Source organism: Myxocyprinus asiaticus, chromosome 16, assembly GCF_019703515.2.
Source record: "Myxocyprinus asiaticus isolate MX2 ecotype Aquarium Trade chromosome 16, UBuf_Myxa_2, whole genome shotgun sequence".
In the NCBI taxonomy this organism is placed as follows: Eukaryota; Metazoa; Chordata; class Actinopteri; order Cypriniformes; family Catostomidae; genus Myxocyprinus; species Myxocyprinus asiaticus.
The window spans coordinates 44,827,456-44,849,510 of NC_059359.1; the positions used below are offsets into that span (position 1 = coordinate 44,827,456).

At 35.9% G+C, this 22,055-nt stretch overlaps 1 protein-coding gene across 1 annotated transcript in view; it reads left to right on the forward strand.

Moving 5' to 3' along the window:
- Positions 1–767: 767 nt before the first annotated feature.
- The window catches only part of LOC127453868 (glutamate receptor ionotropic, kainate 3-like), a 286,044-nt gene continuing 264,756 nt past the window's right edge, over positions 768–22,055 (forward strand). The window contains exon 1 of the mRNA XM_051720608.1: positions 768–1,096. Coding sequence (XP_051576568.1) covers positions 997–1,096 — 100 coding nt within the window. The 5' untranslated portion in view covers positions 768–996. The remainder of the gene's footprint in view (positions 1,097–22,055) is intronic.

Below are 22,055 nucleotides of genomic sequence, written 5' to 3' on the forward strand. Positions count from 1 at the left end.
CGTGTAATACTAATAAACAACTTGCACTTAATACATAAAAATTTGTAGAGCTGCAGGGATATTCAGCTTATGCAATAACTATATATATATATATATATATATATATATATATATATATATATATATATATATATATATAATACACACACACACACACACACACATACACACACACACACAGTATGTTTATAAATTAGACATTTACAAATATAATATATTAAGCTATATACTCAATAGCAAGAAAATTAACAGTATGGAAATAAAATGTGAAGTGTGTCAACTTAAATTCATTTTGAGGATTTTCCTCAATACATTTTTCACAAGAAATTAGTGCATAGCCCCAAGAGCATGGCAAAAAGCAAGATCTGCTCAAACCAAAGTAACAAAATGATTTAAATGATTCATTCATTTGTTCATTTAGTTTTATTTTGTTAAAATAAAGTTGCTAATATGGTTTTCATGTTAAAAAAATATGAATTTAATAATTAACACATGATGGGGGCATGAACATGCGGATTGTAGGAAAGACCATGTAGCCTACATCGTCATGCATTATTTTTTCTTATTGCCATTGTAATTACAATAGCATGCAATACGCGAATAAGCACAACGCCAATGTAATAAAAAGTGTTGGTCCCCATCCACGCTGACGCGGGACTCCAGCCCGGTTGTTGCGGCATCAGTGGTAGGAGGGGATAGAGAGGGGATACAGGGACTCCTGCAGGCTGATTTCAGCAGCTCAACATACGCAGGTGGAGACGCGCACCGATCCGGAGCTTCATCCGAGACGCGTGGAGAGCCGAGCGCGCGCGCGCACTGACTTACTCAACGAAATTAATAAATAAAGTAATTAATACAGCGAACGCGTGTTCAAACCCACTACAATGAGAGCAAATCTGTCGCAGTCAGTCCAATCCTCATATGACTTCCAGCCATTTACAATTTAATGATAAGTATTTGGAGAGCTCTTTGGATTGATCCCACTGTAATCCAGTCATGAAGAACAGAAGGGAATATGTGGAATACTGGAGCGCGATTATAGTGTCTCTCTTCTGGATTCACAGTTCCTCCGGGATGCCTCATGTCATACGGATAGGTAAGAGAGTGCGTAATGGACAGAGTGCGAGTTCGACTGGCGATGTGAATGTTTTTATGAATCTTTAAAGTGCTTGTGCTGTTCATTTGGGTCGGACTTGTGCTCGTTCACTTATTTCACCTAAAACTTGCAAAGTAAATGTTCAGATGTCTTCTATAGATCAATATAACTGCTAGATATTTAGTTGCGCGTCCATCAGTGTACCGTGCGTACTAGGAGTAAATGGTGCTGCGCTCATTTCAAGATATCACAAAACATTGAACGCTCTAAGAGACACATTTATATCACATTTATCACTAGAATTTTTTTATTGTTGAATAAATAAGTGACAATGCGTTATTTACAGTAAATCCAGACTGACAGGTAAGTTCACAGTCTTAACAGGTGATCCGGTGAACATTGCGCTTAAGTTTGTCTGGAAACCTCACCTTTCCATACCATGCAGTAATACTGTAAATGACTGAGGGTTCCTGGTAATACAGTATAAGAAAAGGCGCACTCATGCAAGCTGACAAAGAGAGATTTTTCTCAGTCTGAGAAAATGAAATATGTCGCCCTGCATAGAGACAGGAGCACAATAATGATCAATACAGTTTTGTCTAAAGGCAGATCACTTATGACAAATGGTTCGATGCTATGCAGAAAAATGGCTCAAAATGTCATTAGAAGATATTAACATGTCCAGTCACCTCATCCCTTTTCCCCAATGATAAAAAAAGACTTGTTTCACACACTTAAAACAGCACTCCAAATATATATAATACTGGATTGTGTTGTTCAGCTGTTTAATTGACAAATATACTGGTATTGCTTTATAGTTTGTCACCCAGCATGGATGAAATGTGAATTTATTTAAAAATGTTCTAAAGAATTTTCCTCTGATATTTTACTGAAATCTATTGCATATGCTTTTTAATAAGGCATTACACAGTTATGTAGGAAAAGTGGTTTTGCAGCATTCAGGCTCTTCCATATGTTCTGGTTCTCCCCCCACAGCGACTGTGATGGATGATTGTGGCTTTGACTTCAATGACATTGTACAAGAGATTTGTGATTTGTGACAGCTCAGATCTCTGTTTTGTTTTTTGTTGCAGCAGTGTAAACGGAAATGTTTTCTCAACAGTTGCTTTAATATTTCCACGGCTCATTAGAAAGAAACCGAATATGACAGGTCTAGTTTTTTGAATTGACACAACTGAGTCAAATACACTTTTAAATGTAGTCTTTCTGCAGTATCGCTTTCTCAATCACACATACACACACCTTCTAGTCGAAAGCATTGTCTTTATTTATTTTTTATTTTTTATTTATTTTTTTACAAGTGTGCACTGAGTACTTTTATAGTACAGCATAAATGTGATTTTCAGTAAGCATGACTTTGTGGGAGTGCCTCTATGCATTGCCTGTGTGTATTAGCTTTGTGTGTGTGTGTGTGCAGCAAAATTAACTAAACATTGCTTAAATGGTCTGTATAAAGGCATTCAAGTCTACTTTGGGACCACCAGAGGGCTCACTGTTCACCAACAGGCCGTGTATGGTCCTTTTAGCGCTCGACTCACCACGTCGTAAAGACCATAGCACGGAAATTCATTAGAGAAGCTTCTGTCCAAAGAGAGCGTTGAGGAGAGGTGGTAGGAGTGGAGGAATTAGGCGATGTCTGTGTCCGCTCGCTGTGTGCTAGTTTAAGTGTTACACCAACAACACGGCTTGTGTAATGGTGGGCATCCACAGTGGACATGCCCCCATTGATTTCACTGTTTTTACAACGCACTTCTCAGAGGCCAGATGGTCGATCAAACTCACTCTGCAAGACTGTAAATGTCGAGGGGAAGAGCGTTTCTGCTCTGCCTGTGTGTTATTAGCTGTTGTGCCCTCCTGCTATGAAACTAAAATGGGAACTGCTTTCAAAATGACACTGTTGTAGCTCATTATTGTAATAGCAAATTGTTTTGGATTGGGGATGTTTGGGATTGAATTTGTGACTTGCAGATGACTGGTCAACATGATCTCATTAGTGTTCATAGGTATTTGTGCATAAAGTGTGGTTTTAGCATGCGTATATATATATATATATATATATATATATATATATATATATATATATATATATATATATATATTATATTTGGAAAGACACTGAAACATACCATCAACGTATGGACAGCATTTAAATGTAATCCTTTTAATGTATGAACAGGTTTAGGGATGTACAAATGTTAACAAACCATTTGAGGTGCCTAGAATATTGAATTAATGGAATTCATAGGTTGATTTTATTGTATTAATAATAAATGAGATTAATTAAATATGTTTAACTCCATCACATTTATCTAATGCAGTTAATACGTTTACCTAATTTGCCATTATCACGGTTTCATTCTGATTTCTAAAGACTAGTCGAAATCATTGTTACTGCACATGCACGCAAATGAATTTACTTTTATTAGTCCCATCTGGATTTCATTTTTAAATACATTTGCCATTAAAAAGGTCATTCTCTGGCAAATTTTCTCCATCATTTACTGATTAATGAGTCCCTCTATGGGATTGTGTCTGAGTATTGAACTCAATACAAACCTGTGGTGGTATACTTGCAAAGCTTCCCACAATTTCAGTCATGAAAATTCTTGAAGATTTACATTTTTGTTGCTGTCAATTCAGCATACGAAATTCACTTTTTTGCCCTCCAGCAACAGAGGCTTGTGAATGGGCAAATTTACCAGCCACTTTGATTTTTACCAGCCATTTTTCTACTATATTTACTATTAATAGAAATAAACATATATAGAGCATACTAATATATATAATATTGTTATTGTCATAATGGTACATTTGCAACTTACATGTAGAGGCAAAAAGGTAGACAAGCACAGATTAGAAACTTCTTGTTCAAGCACCATTTCTGAGGCTGTACTTAATTATTATGACTACACTTGACAATTCACCTGAAGTCCGACAGCTTTTCTTTCGTCTATTCTTTCAAATATAATCAGGTGTGTTTGTTCAAGTGTGTGTCTGTGTGTCTAAAGGTATTTCTTTTCACATGTCACTCTGAGACGTCTTACCACAGTGGAGGGCATATGACCAAAATTACTCGCCACTGCACAAAAAGTACCAGCATTTGTCATGTGACTGGTGCTAATTTCATACACTGTTTACATTGTATGTTTTATTGTCTATCCAAATGTGCAAAAATCCAGACATCTACACCTTACATACCTACGAATACCAATAAGAGCCTGGACTGGTAGGTATGTTTGGAATGGCAAAAATGCAACCCTGTTAATACAGTATTGAGAAGCCTGGAGTGTCAAGGCAATATATAATGCATAACCAATGCTGGAGAGGAATTTAAAATGAGAGAATATAGAATCGAATATATATTTTCATATATTCGCTTAAGGATTAAATTTACCTCAGTTGGGTCACGTTTTTTTGTGCCTTGCCAAACTGCAGGTCCCTGTCACATGACGGTCGTCCAATCAGTGCAGAGTTATGCTGATCCAAAAACAGCCTTTGAGGTCATCCTCAATGATTTTTCAAAACCTGTCTTGACTTTTCATCTGGTTTTTGATTCAGTGCTGTCACTCAGATATTTCACTATTGTTCAGGGCAGCTGGAGCCAATCAGATCCCACTCCAGTTTTGGCATTAAAAAACACTGGAGCGCATCCAGATGTCATTGCAGAATAGTGGAAATGTCTTGTAAAATAATAAAGTTTGACTTATTATTATTATTATTTTTTATTATTATTATTATATTTTTTTTTTGTTATCCTAACTTTAACAAAGTGCAGTTTACCTTGCAGTGTACTGTAGAAAGTATCATTTGAATTCCATTTTTTTAAAGTAAAAATGTCCTCATAAACTCAGTGTCTTTTGGGTATTTTGTTAAGATAAGCTTGTGCATTTACACTGCCTATTTCCTGGTCAAGTATACCATTAATTAAATAAATATAATGTCTCTAAATGAGGGAATCAGTGCCAGATAAAGATTTATTGAAAAATCTATTGCTTTATCTACCTAACAGTTACAGTGCTTTATTACTGCCAGTTAGTTTTAACGTGACTTATTTTTTGGTTCTTTTTTTTTTTTTTTTTTTTTTTTTAACGGTTTCAAATAGTAGCCATTATAAAGCTGTTTCACATATTGAACAGTGAATTGCAAAAATGTTGGTAACACTTTACATCAATGTTCCCTTTCTTAAGGGTTAGTAAAGGAGTAATACATGACTGATAAACCATTTACAAATGTAGTCATTTATATGCAGTTATAAAAACATGCATAAAAAGGGTGACTTTCATCCAGTACGTGCCAAATAGTGAGCATTTTATAAATGCTTAATAAATACATTTACTTATATTAATAAATAACATAAAATTCCCTATAATTTATTATTTATTTCACAATGAGCAAACATAGATTATTTTAGTTAGATTAAAAGGAGGATTTATATGATTTTGCTACAGTCAGCTTTGTGTTTATATTCATTACTGTAATGTTTTGACTAACTTGTGTTGTCACTTTCCTCGTCACATTGATAAATAATGATGTTACTCCGAGTGCTGTAACAATTTAACTAGTCCTAGTTACCTAAAGTCCTCTGCAAAAACACTCATTTAGGTCTTCCTGCTCATTCACAGCATGTCATATAATAAAGCTTTATGACCATTGGACCACACTGAACTTTATGTATATATGTTTCTAGTGTTGGCAACTCCTTAATAATTGCTTCATATATGTCTACTTTACGTAAGGATGGTATTCTTTTCACTATAGGCCTTGTTGACCCCTCTCCAAACATAGTGCTTATGGTTGTGACCATAAAGCTCTATTTTGGTCTCGTCACTCCAAAGTACAGTGTGCCAGAAGCTGTGAGGCGTGTCAAGGTGTTGTCGGGCATATTGTAACCGGGATTTTTTGTGGCATTGGTGCAGTAAAGGCTTCTTTCTGGCAACTCGACCATGCAGCTCATTTTTGTTCAAGTATCGTCGTATTTTGCTCCTTGAAACAACCACACCGTCTTTTTCCAGAGCAGCCAGTATTTCTGTATTGAGGTTACCTGTGGGTTTTTCTTTGTATCCCGAACAATTCTTCTGGCAGTTGTGGCTGAAATCTTTCTTGGTCTACCTGACCTTGGCTTGGTATCAAGAGATCCCCAAATTTTCCACTTCTTAATAAGTGATTGAACAGTACTGACTGGCATTTTCAAGGCTTTGGATATCTTTCTTTTCCATCTTTATAAAGTTCCATTACCTTGTTACGCAGGTCTTTTGACAGTTCTTTTCTGCTCCCCATGGCTCAGTATCTAGCCTGCTCAGTGCATCCACGTGAGAGCTAACAAACTCATTGACTATTTATACACAGACATTAATTGCAATTTAAAAAGCCACAGGTGTGGGAAATTAACCTTTAATTGCCATTTAAACCTGTGTGTCACCTTGTGTGTCTGTAACAAGGCCAAACATTCATGGGTATGTAAACTTTTGATCAGGGCCATTTGGGTGATTTCTGTTATCATTATGATTTAAAAAGGAGCCAAACAACTATGTGATAATAAATGGCTTAATATGATCACTATCCTTAAATGAAAGAAATTTTTTTTTTGCATGATCAGTCATATTTTCAAAATCAATGCCAAAATTTCACAATTTCTGCCAGGCAATGCAAACTTTTGAGCACAACTGTATATATATATATATTACTTTTAGAGTAGGTTTAAAAGTGGGTACTTTTTACTCAAGTAAATTTCTAATGAAAAAAATATACTTTTACTTCTTTACAATGGGCGGTGTTCCTGTCGTTAAATTACTGGGTTTAATTTGAATTAATACATAATTTATTGAGAGATTATTGAATGGGACTTTTACTACAGTGGAAGTTCACACAGCTGCGTGCGCTGACACAGACTGTTACTCAAGCCGAGTCCATCACTGCTGTAGCATCATGCTCTTCTAACTAAGTGAAACACTTTCTTCACTCCACACAGTGAAAAAATAATAGATTCGTCATGCAATGCCTTCACTTAACACCAAGACAAGTGGATATTTCAAGATTAAAATTGAAGCTCCAACTTAATGCAGCACTCTGAGGTAAATTGTAGCTCTAATGATAACGCGGGCTTTTCTGTGTAATGTGATGGTCATTTTCAGGGTGATTCTCTAACTGGGCTCTTATGACATCAGTTTTTATGTGTACATTTTTAAATCTGCAGCAATATATCTGTGCGCATTGTCCCGCATGTCATGAGCAGTATTTACGCATTTACCCCGCACCCTCGCGGGGGTACTGGAAACTATCACAGCTACTTCAGGCTGATTAAGTGTATAAATCCATGTAAACATCCAAGTTAAATGTAAATGCCTTTTGCGCTGCCGTTCGTGTTATTGACCACTAGAGTGCGAACAGACAGCATTTCTGCGTGTGCAAAGCGAGGTGCGCAGGGCGCGTGCATGAGATATGTGCAGGCAAAGGCGATCGTATGGCGAAGAGAGTGGCTATGTCCAAAATCATTCACTCATTCACTATTTCCTATATAGTGAATGGCAGTGAGTGCACTATATCTCAGCAGTGAGTGAACACTATGAGTGAGTGAATTTGGACGCTGATGTAAAAACCGAGCGTTGGAGCTGTGGTGCTGTCGCAGAAACAATGTCACATATGAACTTTTAAAATACTTGGACCTTACTTGTTACTGTTATTAAATAATATTTTAATACAATACATCTTCATTCTGTTTGTCATTTTTAATATATATATTTATACAAAGAGTAAAGACATTTTATCAAATGTACATTATTGTACTTATTTGTCATACTTTAGTATCTTTAAACTTCAATACAAGCTGGGTAGCATTTCTCATCTGAGACCAAAGTATCAAAACCTACATGTTTTAACTGAATATTTAAATCATCCACATACTTATCATTTCCACTGTGTGCAGTCTCCTGAGTTAAAATAATATCACCTCAGTGAAGTATTAAGTAAATAAAGAATTCTTCAGCTTAATGGCAAAATGTTGTATAAATATAAATAAAGAGAACATTTTAAAATGTATCTGTATGTTTTGCCTCTCTGTATGTTATTATGTTATTTTAATCAAGTAATGATTTGTCAAAAAGAAATGTAATACATTCAGCATGAAATAAAACATTGCAGGAGTGAAGGAAGCAGTAAACTCCCAGCTCGTACGTCTTCCCCGCGGTGGATTATGGGCAATTAACCGTCGTCGAGTGTACATCAAATGTACACTCGAAATTAGAGCGCACTGTGGGTAATAATGAGTGAACAAAAGTAGGGAACGACTGGCTCACTCAGAATTCAGACACTTCTACAAAATGGAGTACACCTGAAATAGCGCACTATATAGTGGATAAGGTGCGGTTTCAGACACAGCGATATGATAGGTGTGGATGAGAAACAGATCGCTTTCACATTCTTCTTGTGTTTTTTGTGATTCACATTCTTCTCTGCATATCGCCCCCTGCTGGGCTGGGAGAAGAACTTCTAGCAAATAATTACAAATATTGATCTGTTTCTGACCCACACCTATCATATCAATTCTGAAGATATGGATTTAGCTACTGGAGTCTTATGCATTACTTTTATATTCCTTTATGTGCTTTTTGGAGCATCAACATTTTGGCACTCATTCACTTGCATTGTACTGACCTTCAGAGCTTAAATATTCTTCTAAAATTGGGGTGGGGTGGAATAAAAGGGTTCAAAACAGTGTTACTATGAATGCAAATTTTAATACAGTGAAAAAGACACTCTATTAGCATAACAAAAATATATAAATAAATAAAAATTTCCAACATTCTTTTGAATGTCCATGTACTAAAATAAAATATTTGATGCCATGAGTGTACCTTCATTTACTATTACTATTATTTTGAATGGCCATGGAAAATGAAGCAATATGATAACAATTTTACCTGGTCGCAAAAAGTAGTCTGTTAATTTACCTGATGAACTTTCACCTTTTGCTGACCCTTTATGCTTCGCAGAGCTAATGTGTGCTTCTAAATCACTTGCACCTTTATTAGCAACTGACACATAAGTGCCAGATTTACATGTCATACATTCTGCTTCCCACGGATCTCGACCTGGACGAAAGCTTGGGAATTTTTTTGCAAATCTTCTGTAAATTTCCACTTTCGTTTGGGCATTGTTTCCACTCAGCTGTCATTTGCTGCTACTGTCAAGCAACTGTTTGATGCCGAACACAACAGCGCTTCGCGCGTTTGCAGAGAGATTGACAGGCAGGAATTTGGCCAATAGTTGCTGCAAGCCTCTTAAAATCGACCAATTGGTGTGCGAGAAGGCGGGACTTACAAAGAGGAGTTAAAGCAATGAAAATATGCGCACACAAACAATGAAGTATTAGACCAGATGCACATCATAATGCAACTAAAGCTGAATCCCGGACATTTTCGCAAATTTAGAAATCCCGACCGGATGCTTTTTTAAGGTCTGAAAAAGAGGACATGTCCGGGAAAAAGAGGACGTATGGTCACCCTACATTCAACAGCACTCCATGATCACTTGTATTACTACTACACTACTAAAGCTTAGAAATAGCTTTAAATGGCTTTAAACTAACAACTTCAGCAATAAGGCTCATCACAGCTGAGAGAAACAACAGACTGATTAATTACACAAACTCAAAGTGCTCACCTCTTACCAGAGTTTTCACATTGGAGAGGACATACTGTTAAAAATGGAGGAGATTGCGGTTTCTATAGTGAAAGACTCTTGCGCACCAGTTACTGCGAAATAGGGACGAATACCCCCGCTTGGATGGCTATTTTCCACTGAGAAAATAGGATGAATTTCACCAAAATGGCATTATCTTCAGAAAGCTGCCAAACACTACAGCATCATCAACAAGTGCTTGCACACATTCCATCTCTCTCTCTCTCTCTCTCTCTCTCTCTCTCTCTCTCTCACACACACACACACACACATACATCCTTGTTTCTCCAATAACATGTTAAAAAAACAGCCCAAGCCATGATTCTAGTAGTTGTGATGTTTTTGAGAGGCTTGGATGCATCATTTGGTTTGAACCAGCAACGGCAGATTCTGATCAGTCACGTAAGAAAGTAGTTCCATGCACAAATTCGTTTTTATGACTGAAACGAAGTTTTTCCTAATTTTGTAAAATTTACTTGTTCATTGAACTGTTGTATATAAGCAATATCACACTCGCAAGTGTGCTATATGGCCCTAAATCAGCAGTGCTGTGATTACCTACGGCATGCCTGCGGCCAAATCACAGCAGTGCTGATGTAGGGCCATATCACACTCTTGCTAGTGTGATATTGCTTAATTTATATATATATATATATATATATATATATATATATATATATATATATATATATATATATATACTTCATACTGTATATTGCATTTGTAAATGACTTATTAGTCTTTAATGAACCCTTAACAAAGGGGACATTAATGTAAAGTGTTACCAACATGTTTTTCAGGTAACCTAAAATCTAAACTGGTTTTATTCAAGTAAAAATATTATAGAATCAACATGACTACATTAAGTTACACCAACAAAATAATATTAAGGTCCAATTAGGTAGAAATGGTTAAATAAAGGATTAGTTCACCCAGTCAGTATTTACTCACCCTTATGTCAATCCAAACATTCCATCAAAGAAAGGAACATATGTGCATTTTCAGAATGGCATGAAGTTGAGTAAATGATGACAGAATTTTCAGTTTTGGTTGAACTGTCCCCATAAGTTAACAACAGCATGCTTTCACTTTGCACACTGTGCTTCATGTAACATGATCTTTGCCATGTTGGATCTTTAACAGCTTTTAAATTAAAATGCTTTTCACAATGTACGCACATTATATGTTATGATGCCTGTGTCCCTTAAACATGCATTACATAAAGTTAGCTGACTGAATTTCCGCACCACAAAAAAAAAAAAAACAGCAGAAGCAGAGATACATTTCTAAAGAAGCTGACAACAAGGAATTGTGGCATTGCAAGTTAGTTAAGTAAGTTAAGATGGCCATCAGTTTCTGAGCGAAAATGAATTTTTCATTTTTATGCAAATTTAATCGGTGAGCTGACGTGGGCGAGCTCACACACAATTCTTCCAGCTCAGAAGCGAGGCTGGTGAGTGTACGCTTAGCATGTGCACAAAGCACGGGACAGGTCACAGAAGGGTTCGAGCCCCGCACACACTTTGATGTCTGCCAATGTCTGTTGTGCTGCTGTAGCTGGGATGCACGGAGGCAGCATTTCACACACACTTACATAAATACGAAATGACTTACATGCCATTTGTACACCCACACACACACACGCAGCTGTCTGATTTAACTGAAGCCGTTGTACACGCTTTTCCATTATAGAGTCAGCACACTTAAGGCCTGCCGATTAGCTTCAGTGCCGTTAATGTGAGTGAGCAGATGTTGGTTTTGTTCGCGTGAAACCCTGAATCAAATGCTCTGTATACTCTTTTCTCTCAAATCAGTGTCACTGTGATATTCTGAAGCTGAGCTCGACTTAAAGACCAGCTAGACAAACACATGAACACACTCAGCTTTTTATTTGAACTCAATATGTACACACATGATTTTAATGAAAGGGGAACCAAATGGTGCATAGTGAAATACATAATGTAGCATAATTTGATTACTTGTTAATGCAGCAGAAAATCTCCACAATACAGCTTTGAAGCTTTACTTAAAAATCTATACATTAAGTTGAGAGTAATTAAAATAATTTGAGAGTATAGAGCGGGTATGACTTAAACTCATCCTAGGAAATCAAGTGATGATGTAAAAAGAAGACATGAGTTTGGTGCTTAGGCAGCTGTTATTAGCATATCATGACCTTACCTTGCCTTTACTAAACTGCCTGCTTAAATTGTAATGACCATGACAATATTGCCAGCAGTAAATGAAGATAACGTAACAAAGATCCCACGACAGTGAACTAATTAAATGACACATGGGGTCTAATGCACTGAAACATGGGGTCTTCCCTGTCACCACGAGCCCTCTACAGAGCAGATGGTGTTTTCATATCACACTGCAAGTGTGTGCTCCATAGTGCTAGGATTTACAGGAACATATGTTCTTTAAAATAAATTATAAACTGAGTAATCTTACATCAGTGCAACCACACTTCTCCTCGGAGAGGAAACGGTGACCTAGAATCAAATAATACTCATGTACTCTGTGAGCTCATCAACTGAAATGATGTGCCATTGGGGCTGGTTGTTATGACCATACATACCATACGTCGGTACAAATTTGTAAACTCATTTCCATATGTTTTATGCTGCTATAAATGTATACATTAGCTTTTAGTGGACTGGACTGCTTTACATTATTTATAAGTGAGACCAACAATGAAATATGGAGTAAGGTGAAGATACAGAGCGGGACACATCCCAAACAAATTAAGACGAGGAAGAAGTTGTTATTAAGGGGGTGTAATGCGAAGCACAAGGTGCACCCTAAACCGCACACTTTTGCATTCTATGCCATTTTGTAGTATAAATAGTGCAAGTATGTTAACACTGAAAATACAACAAAAAGAAGTGTACGACTAGTACCCAAATAATGTACTTCTTCATTGGTCAAAACGGAGTGTGGAATGTTGGACACTTCATGCACTCAGCCCTCGCGGCTCGCCATACATAGTGGAAGGTGTGGCGTTACCTAGCTGCAATGCTGGTCTGACAAAACAATTGTAAATAATGGTAAATGCAAAAACTAGCAGGACTTAAGTGAAGACAGCACCTTACAAATATCAGTTTAATGCTTTACCATCACCAGGGCTGGGGAGTAACGAAATACATGTAACGGGGTTACGTATTTAAAATACAAAATATAAGTAACTGTATTGCACTACAGTTACAATTTAAATTATTAATATTTAGAATACAGTTACATTCAAAAAGTATTTTGATTACTGAAGAGATTACTTTGCATTTTATTGTCATTTGTTTCATTTAATATTTAGTCCTTTCAGATGGAAAACATTTATACATATAAATGATGTGATCCAAAGTGCATTTGAACAGCAGTGAAACACTTTCTTATGAAGTGTTACATTCATACGAGCAGACAGAGAAGTAAGTTTGAAGTAAGTTTGGAGCAGAATAAATAGAAATAAACCTTGTGTAAATTGTCAGATTTATGCTAAGCTAAAATGCTATTTCTAGTCATTTTACATGCACGTTACCAGGCACGACAATATTTTTTTATCAAGAAAATTCACGTTGGATCATAATTTCTTTTTTCTAGTAAGATCTTTGATATTAGGGCAAAAAATGTATTCTTGATAATAATTTTTGTATTGTTTTCCTGTAAAAATATCTAAAAATCCTTAAACCAAGATCAATTTGATTAATCTTATTTTAGAAACAACACAGCATAAGATATTTAGGTTTTTCAGAGAATGTATTTTTAACATGTGTATTTTGTCTTACTGTACTGGCAGAGTTTTTATAGTCAAAACAAGTGAAAAAATCTGCCAGTGCTGAAGAAGTAATCCAAAGTATTTAGAATACGTTACTGACCTTGAGTAATCTAACAGAATACATTACAAATTATATTTTACAGCATGTATTCTGTAATCTGCAGTGGAATACATTTCAAAAGTAACCCTCCCAACCCTGACCATCACCCCACACTGTGTGATGTTCATTACTGGAGATATAAGTGTTGAACTGAGTTTGGCTAAAGCTAAAGCTAGCAGCAACACATATCACGCATTTGAAATGTCACCTCCATCAGCTGGAAAACGGCAAATACTGTAGTAAAAAAAAACAAATTGTGTTCCATTTTGGGACAAATATGCTGTGCTTTGAAAATTCATACACTACATGGCTTCCCTTACAAAAAAAATCGAGTTCTGGCAAACTAGCCGCAAACTTGCCATAAATGAAAAATGCCGAAAAGGCAAATGAGCTTGTGATTCGCCTGCAAATGTTTGCCAGAAGTTTGCAGCTCTTCACCAGTAGTGGTGAACCTGCTGCAAACCATTGGCAACAATGGACAATTTGTGGCAAATTTGCCATGAACTCTCGATTTTTGCAAGGGATAGTGTATTGTGTAAGTGCATAGTGCATTATTTGGGACACAGGTAGAGTGTAGCTATGTTGTTTACGGTTGCCGAGCAACATGCCTCATTATTGTAGAATGTTGTGTGTGATTACATGTGTATACTGGTTTTACAAAGCCTTTGAATATGGCTCATCCAATCAAAATTTAAAGTTGGAACTATCTGTTTTATAATAAAGCCTATTATTATTATTATTATTATTATTATTATTATTATTATTATTATTTCTGTTTTAAGTCTTTTGTTTTTCATTGAAGTGTAACCTAATGTGAAGCTTTTTTTGCACTGATGGCAGACTCATCATTCATTTGTTATAAATAATCTTATCTTTTGTTTAAAAGAGAAAAAAAGAGAAAATATAGCTGCAAGCAGCAAATATTGGTGTGCAAACAATTTGGAAAAGTGAAAAAAATGACCAAAATAGCCAAATTTGAAAACAGAAATGTCAGGGTCAAAGCAATTTCATTACTAAATACTCTACTTACATTGGTCCAGTTCGCACTACATTTTGTATGTATTCTACAGACCCTCATGACAGAAAATGTAAAAGAATTTTGATTTGTCACATTGTTTTAAATATATTAGACAATTAATTTTTTGGCCATGGCTCAGTTCACAATTATTTTCATAACTTTTGGTCATGAGAGTCTCAAGATGCATGCGAATTTCGAAAGAAGTTAAAAAAATAAGTTTTTTTTTTTTTTTTTTTCAGCCTAATCTCATGAATTCTGTTCTGTATTACAATTTGGCTGCAATTTCCCAGTAAAATGTGCAGCAGGGGGCACCAAAAGTGCGTGAAATTGTGTCGTAATAAGCTGAGGTTTTAAAGGTGAATTTTAGATTAAGGTTTTAATGAGGAAAACACAAATGTTTGTATAGTCATAATCAGCCATTGTTGTCATGATTGTGTGAAAGTGACTAAAACGCACAGTTGTTGTAGCGCCTCTCGTGCAAGTTTGTTATCATGAACTAAAACGAAGATGAAAACTAAATGAAAAAAATATTTTCGTAAACTAAACTAAAAATAAAAAATAGCATAATTGGAAAAACTGAAACTAAACTAAAATATATTTTCATGGCTCTGAAACTTACTAAAATTAAATTAAAATGATCTTGAAAAATATTTAGTTTTTGTTTTTGTTGCGGTATGTTTTAAACCTTTAAACCCGCCATTACCGTAACATGAAGATGACAAAAGACGGCGATAATAGAACTCACTGCATTAGCAACAGAGCGGGAACACACCCTGGGGTGCCACCACGACCGGCTAGGGGTGCCATGGAATCTCCGCTCAAAACTGTAATTGCAACCGAGTACTCACTCAATTCTGTACCTGCGCCATTTGAGTACAGCCGGCTGCTTTCGATTTCAAACGCTCACTCTCACGTGTATGTCTGCGCTTGAGCATTCGTGTCTCACTGTGAATGCAGCTGCGCACGTGAACAGTCAAACATACTTGAGGTATTACATGAGGGTAAGTACAATACGAGTAAGAGGTAAGGGGATAATAATGTTATAACTCAAAATAATATCAGATCTGTGCAATGTGTAAATGCAGCCTAATAGACCTGCTGTTGTCTGTTAGATCATTAATATTAATCAAACAGCAATATTGACAAGAAAAAAGAAAAAGACTCCCTTTCCTCGGCTGGATATCTTTATTAGCTTCAAACAAGACTACTTGTTTTAATTTAATATCTTAATATTAATATTAAACTTTTTTGTGTGTGTTTTCAAAAGCATATTTTTTTATTTACTTATTTTGCAGTGGTTGGGGTGCCGTGGGAAAGAGAGAGAGAGAAAAAAAAAACACCATAAAAGGGTGCCATAGTTTAAAAAAGTTTGGGAACAGCAGGTGTGAAGATGTCCACAATATCCAGTAAATTAATATTTATTATAATTTAACCTTTATTGACATGACTGTTTGTTGTGTTGTCAAAGCATGAGGTTAAAACAAAGAGAACAGAAACAATGTAACAATATAAAGTAATTTATTCTGTATCTCCCTCTCTCTCTCTCTCTCTCTCTCTCTCTCTCTCTCTCTCTCCCACACACACACTCACATATCAACATACATACACACACAGACACACACACAGTATTTTCACTCATTCTGTCTTACCTTGTCAATCTGTGATTTGTTTTACATTTCATTTGGAACTGGTAAAGAGTTTTTTTTTTGTTTTGTTTTAGTTAAATTTTCAGAGATGCGGTAAGAGTTACTTTCTCATGTCCAGTGCATTAAAGAGGGCTATTAACTAACTATGGTTAATTTAAAATAACTACTAATTAATTACTAATCAAAACATTAACATGTGTCTAAAATGTGAATGATTATGTTTTTATTGTGAACAAGATCATGCATGGGTTCTTTGTGGGAATTAATTTATGAATGTAACAGGTCACTAAATCAAGGTGTCTGGTAGAGTATCATAGTCAAGGATGTAACCACATATTCAGGATTGATGGGGACTGAATTTAATAATGTAATAATTAACCATGGAAAAAACCCATATCACTAGACCATTATTATGAATATCGGGGCGCATGTCCCACTCAATGTCTATGGTGGTTACGGCCATGATCATAGGTAGCTTACCTTACAGAAATATAGGGATGTATGTGCCCAACATGTGTATTCCTTGGAATATCTCTTCTTTTCATTAAAAAATATTAACTTCTGCATGATTGATATTGCTGAAGGTATTTTTTTAATAATTCTGGTAACCCATAAGTAATGAGTCAAGAGTTACCACATAAGTATGAAGGATTTATTAATGATCTTGACCATTATTCTAAAGTGAGGGTCATGGTAACACATTATTAATTAATGATTAATTAATCATTACTGTTTCCTGAGGGTCATGGTAATGCATTATTAATTAATGATTAATTAATCATTAGTGTTTCCTTCCTTGGTAGTTAAAGATTATCTGGACCATTATTCTAATGTGAAAACACATTATAAACCATTAATAGTAACTGAGGTGTTACTTATCAGTTAGTAATGAATACTCAAGTGTTTGTTCCTACATTTTATTCATTTAATCAAACAGATAGTTAACAAACATTCACAGACATTAAAAAAAATGTCTGGTATTGAATTATGAATCATTGAAATAATGGAACATAATTGCATAGGCTACAAACCTTTAGCAGGATAATACTTTTAATTGCTGGTGCTCATGGTTACTACATGTTTTATAAGTCTTATCTCTTACAATAAAGTAAAATAATAGAATGATGTGTCTAAAGGACAAGTGTGTTGATCTCCACAAGACTTCAACAGAAAATGGGGAGAAAACCTTGAGGCTGATTCCACATGTGTACTTCCACCCTAGACAGCCCACTCTGTAAATATGTACAATTTCCTCCTTTGTCTATGTTCGGTACGAACAGAACAGAATGTAAGTTAAAGTTTACCACGTGCAAGTGGATCGACGGTAGAGTGGAGCAAAATCGCACTCGCTCTTCTTTCAGTTTCAGTGTGAGCATTGAATATGGCGAACCCTGATTGGATTAGAAGCTTGATGGATGTGACACTCATTTTTTATATTTTCATTGGATCCATTAAGTTACTCAGAAAAAAATGCACTTCACATAAAATTAAACACTTCTTGTAAGATTAACCTACAATATCTATGAATAAAAAAATCATTTACAAATTTTATTTTTTTTTTTTTTTACATTCATTAATTAATAATGCGTTACCATGACCCTCACTTTAAAATAATTACTAATTCCTTCATGTTTATGTGGTAACACTTGACTCATTACTTATGGGTTACCAAAATTATTTTAAAAAGACCTCCAGCAATATCAAACCTGCCGAAGTTAATAATTTGTAATGAACAGAAGAGATATCCCAAGGAATACACATGTTGGGCACATACTGTAACATAGTAAGCTGACTATGATATTTTACCAGACACTGTAGCCATTATTTAGAGAGCTGTTATGTTCATAAATTAATTCCAGCAAAAAAAACACGTGAGGCTCATGTTTCTCCGAAGGTGCATTTCATGATCATGTTCACAATAAAAACATAATCATTCACATTTTAGACACATGTTAATGTTTTGATTAGTAATTAATTAGTAGTTATCTTAAATTAGCCATAGTTAGTTGATAGTTCTCAATGAGGAAAATCAAATTTAGTAATTATTGATTAACTAACAGTGAACTACCTCAGTCATCAGTTCGCTATTACTTACTGATTGGTTAATCATGTTTCCATATTAGTTGATAATAGTAACTAAAGTGTTAATGTAGTACTACTCATTAATCCTGCATTAATTCCTGATATTAATGACGGACCATTATTATAAAGTGTTACCAAAAGATCTAACAAACAAAACTAAAACTAACAAATAACTGATAAACAAAACTAAACTAAATTGGAGTGAAAAACTGAAAATGAAAAAGAAATAAAAACAAAATAAAAAATGTAAAACTATTATAAACTTACTCTAGTGCTAATGTCACCAGGAAAATGCAGCGAAACGTAGAACTAAGCATGTAAAACGTAGAATTAAAAAAAAAAAAAAATTATAGTAACGTTTTTTTCTGAGATTTTGTTTGTTTGTTTTTTTAAGAAATTCAAAATGACGGAAATGAAATTGGAAATCTGGAGACATTTTGTTTTGCTTAACTCAGGGAATCAGAATTTTGAATCAGTCTACCCTATATGGTTGTGAAAAATCTGTATTTGTACAAACACAATATGGTTCCAGCACCTTTAGGTGCTTGGACCCCTATTAATAAAATGAGATGAAGCACATTTTAGTTGTAAAGTATTTCATTTTTTATTTAGGTATTAATACATGGTTATTTAACATAAACTATTTTTTGGGTTGAATTATCAACATAAATAATTATATATAATGATAAAACATTTCACCGTGCTGTAAAATTACTCATACTGTGATATGAGATTTTGGTTCCGTGTGTGCTGCTGCCCTGGAAGTATGTGACTTTCTGTATATGACAGCTTGCGGAAAAATACGCTTGTCAATGTAGTTGTTTTCTCCGTCTCATTTTTTCAATCTCACTCTTGCTTTCTGTTAGTCTTTTTTTGTTGTGGGAGGTGCTACAGCAGACAGAATCAAATTTCATGTTGCTCCATTTGTCTTTATTATGAGCCCCTGTCTCACCCATCCGAATCCTACTCGCTCCCGGCAACTGGCCTCTGCTGGGAAAGTCAAATAGAATTAAACCATTCAAATGGGAAAACCTGGCCATCTCTCTCTTTATTGTCACAGGTCACAGTGACATGCGGAATAGACAATGGCAGGATAAAAGTAGATGCCATTACACCTTTTTCAGTCATGCGAGTGACGGAAACAACTGCGTTTTGACCAATCACCGACTATCGCCTTTGAGAAGCAGCAAAAGAGAAAGGCTGGAGCCAGGCAAAGCTTGGGAGACTCTTATTTAGTTTGTTAATTAGCTCAAACCTTTTGATCCCAATTTAAAAAACCTGACACGTTGCTGCGCTCGCCTCTTTTGTGCATTGCCCCGAGCAAAATAAAACGGAGCCTATTTTCCCCACTTGCTTTTCAAATAGTGTGGCATTCAAGTCCTCCCCCTTCACATCCTCCCTCCTGTTTGATGAGAGCTGCCTTATCCTTCTGCAGACATGGCCAGTGCACACTGAAAAGTATGTTAGAGTGTGGATCACCTTTTTAAGCAGTAACACAATGGTAGACCTGATCATTTATCTTCATCAGGCACTGACAGTTGAGTATCTTATAGATTTATACTAAAAAACATGTTGTGTGAGGATGAAGTTTACCTACCATATAGGGGAAAAACATTTAAATATTTTCTGATATCCCAGTAAAATATGCAGAGTCAAACCTAAGCAAGCCGTTTGTAAGTTTATTTTCATGAAAAGTGTAAAAAAGTGGGGCAGATTCACTGAACATTTGCACCACTTTTGCCCGTGGTATTTCAGCGCAAAAACCTGCGTTTTATTCAATAACCACCCACAATCTATTTTAGCAGGCACTGAAATTGTGCTGTGTCTTGAGTATTTAAATGAAGTCATTGCTATTACTTTCCATCCAAACATGCCTCCTTTCAATGTAAATTTGGCTCATTATAGATTGTGCTTCATTCACAAACATTGCCTGGTGCAATTTAGACCGCGAATCAAAGTAGGTGTTAAAATTAATTTTATTTAAAAAGATGTTTGTGAACTTTTTCAACCGATCATATCAGCAGTAATTCATCAAATAATGATCAACTGATGAAGAAGAGCATTATAACCTGGCATATATCCAAATGCGTGGAGTAGCCCGATGAGCGCGGTCCGATTTGGTGTTTTGAAGTATTTCCTACCAAAACAGGAATTGGGGGCGGGACATGTTGAATGACTCATCCCATGTTTAAAAATAGTCAAACAGCCACCCACAACACAAACCCTTTTTGTACCATGCTGCTTATGTTATAACGCTTACCGGGGTAACTTGAGAAGCAATCTCATTATCGGCCAGCTTTTCCACTGAACCAAACTATGATCTGACAGCATTAATCCATAACTAGCCCACTGTGACGAGGAGGAGGCCGGGCCGTGAGGACACACGGCCGGCCCTGAATTCGGCTAATCAGCCAGAAGGGGGATAAAGATGAGCCAGAGGCTCCAGTTCGAAAGGGAGTGAGACGCACGCAGCCGTGCTGCATGTGTGTCTGTTCGTTTATGTTTTATTTTGTTTTAAGTTCATTTATATCATTACATTTTACATTACTGTTCAGCCGGTTCCCACCTCCTCCTTGCCCGTCCTTATACTGTTACACCCACAAATGCACACAGCACCTCGCAGACTTTGCTTTCAACAAACAAGCTAGTAAAAGATAATATATCCATGTTTTGACTAACAATACACTAAGCATAAAGAATAAAGAACACCTCCTTATGCTGTACAACCCTCTAGTTGCACAAAAAATATAAATAAACTCTAGCAACTTTTTTGCGTCCAGCTCCCGTGTTGGCACATCCCTATGCCCTATTCCCTTTTAAGACAATAACCCTCCACTGTGAGAGCTTCAGATAGATAACGGACAGTCAGAACTCACTTTTTAAGCGATTCTAATTGGAAAATCTGTTTGGAATGACCCTACAGCATCGGTTGTGCTCCCTTCAAAGTGCCCTGTGAAGGCATGATCAGTGCCAGTTAGAACACAGCCAGGCGCATTCTAAAAAGCATTTGATAGGATAAGGTTTCTGAGCCTCTATGTGACGTCATGAGTGTTCCAGAGGTCTTTTTACCTGGAAGAGAGAGACTGCAGATTTTAAATGCTTATATCTTCTGAAAACTACATTTGTCAACGTTTAGAAGTACACTATCATATAGATGACCTTGAAGATAATAGATATGGACTAAAATCAGCAAAACTTTCATTTTGATTTCATGGGGACTTGATTTGAGATTATTCAGGTGTCTGGATCACAGTGATGATGTACAGTTCTGGCAGAGTGTGTGAAATACAGTGGTCTGCGGCATCATCCACTATATAGCGAATCGTATATCAGAATCATCCCACAGCATCAGAATTGCACGTGCAAATTGCTTTCAAAATTACATGCAAAAAACTGTGCTTTTACTGGGCACAATTGATTCTTAGTGACCCCCCCCCCCCTTAAACTTTGTTTAAGCTCACATGTGTATCTAGAATTTCAGAAGAGATCTCATCAATAGCTGGGTTTTCATCCTGGTATTTTTATGTGCATTTTGGAATATTGAATAAAAATACTGAATGGAAACACTAAGATGAGAAAAAAATAAAACAAAAAACAGTTTGCATAAACATTGTATACACTCGCATTAGGTGGATACATGTTTT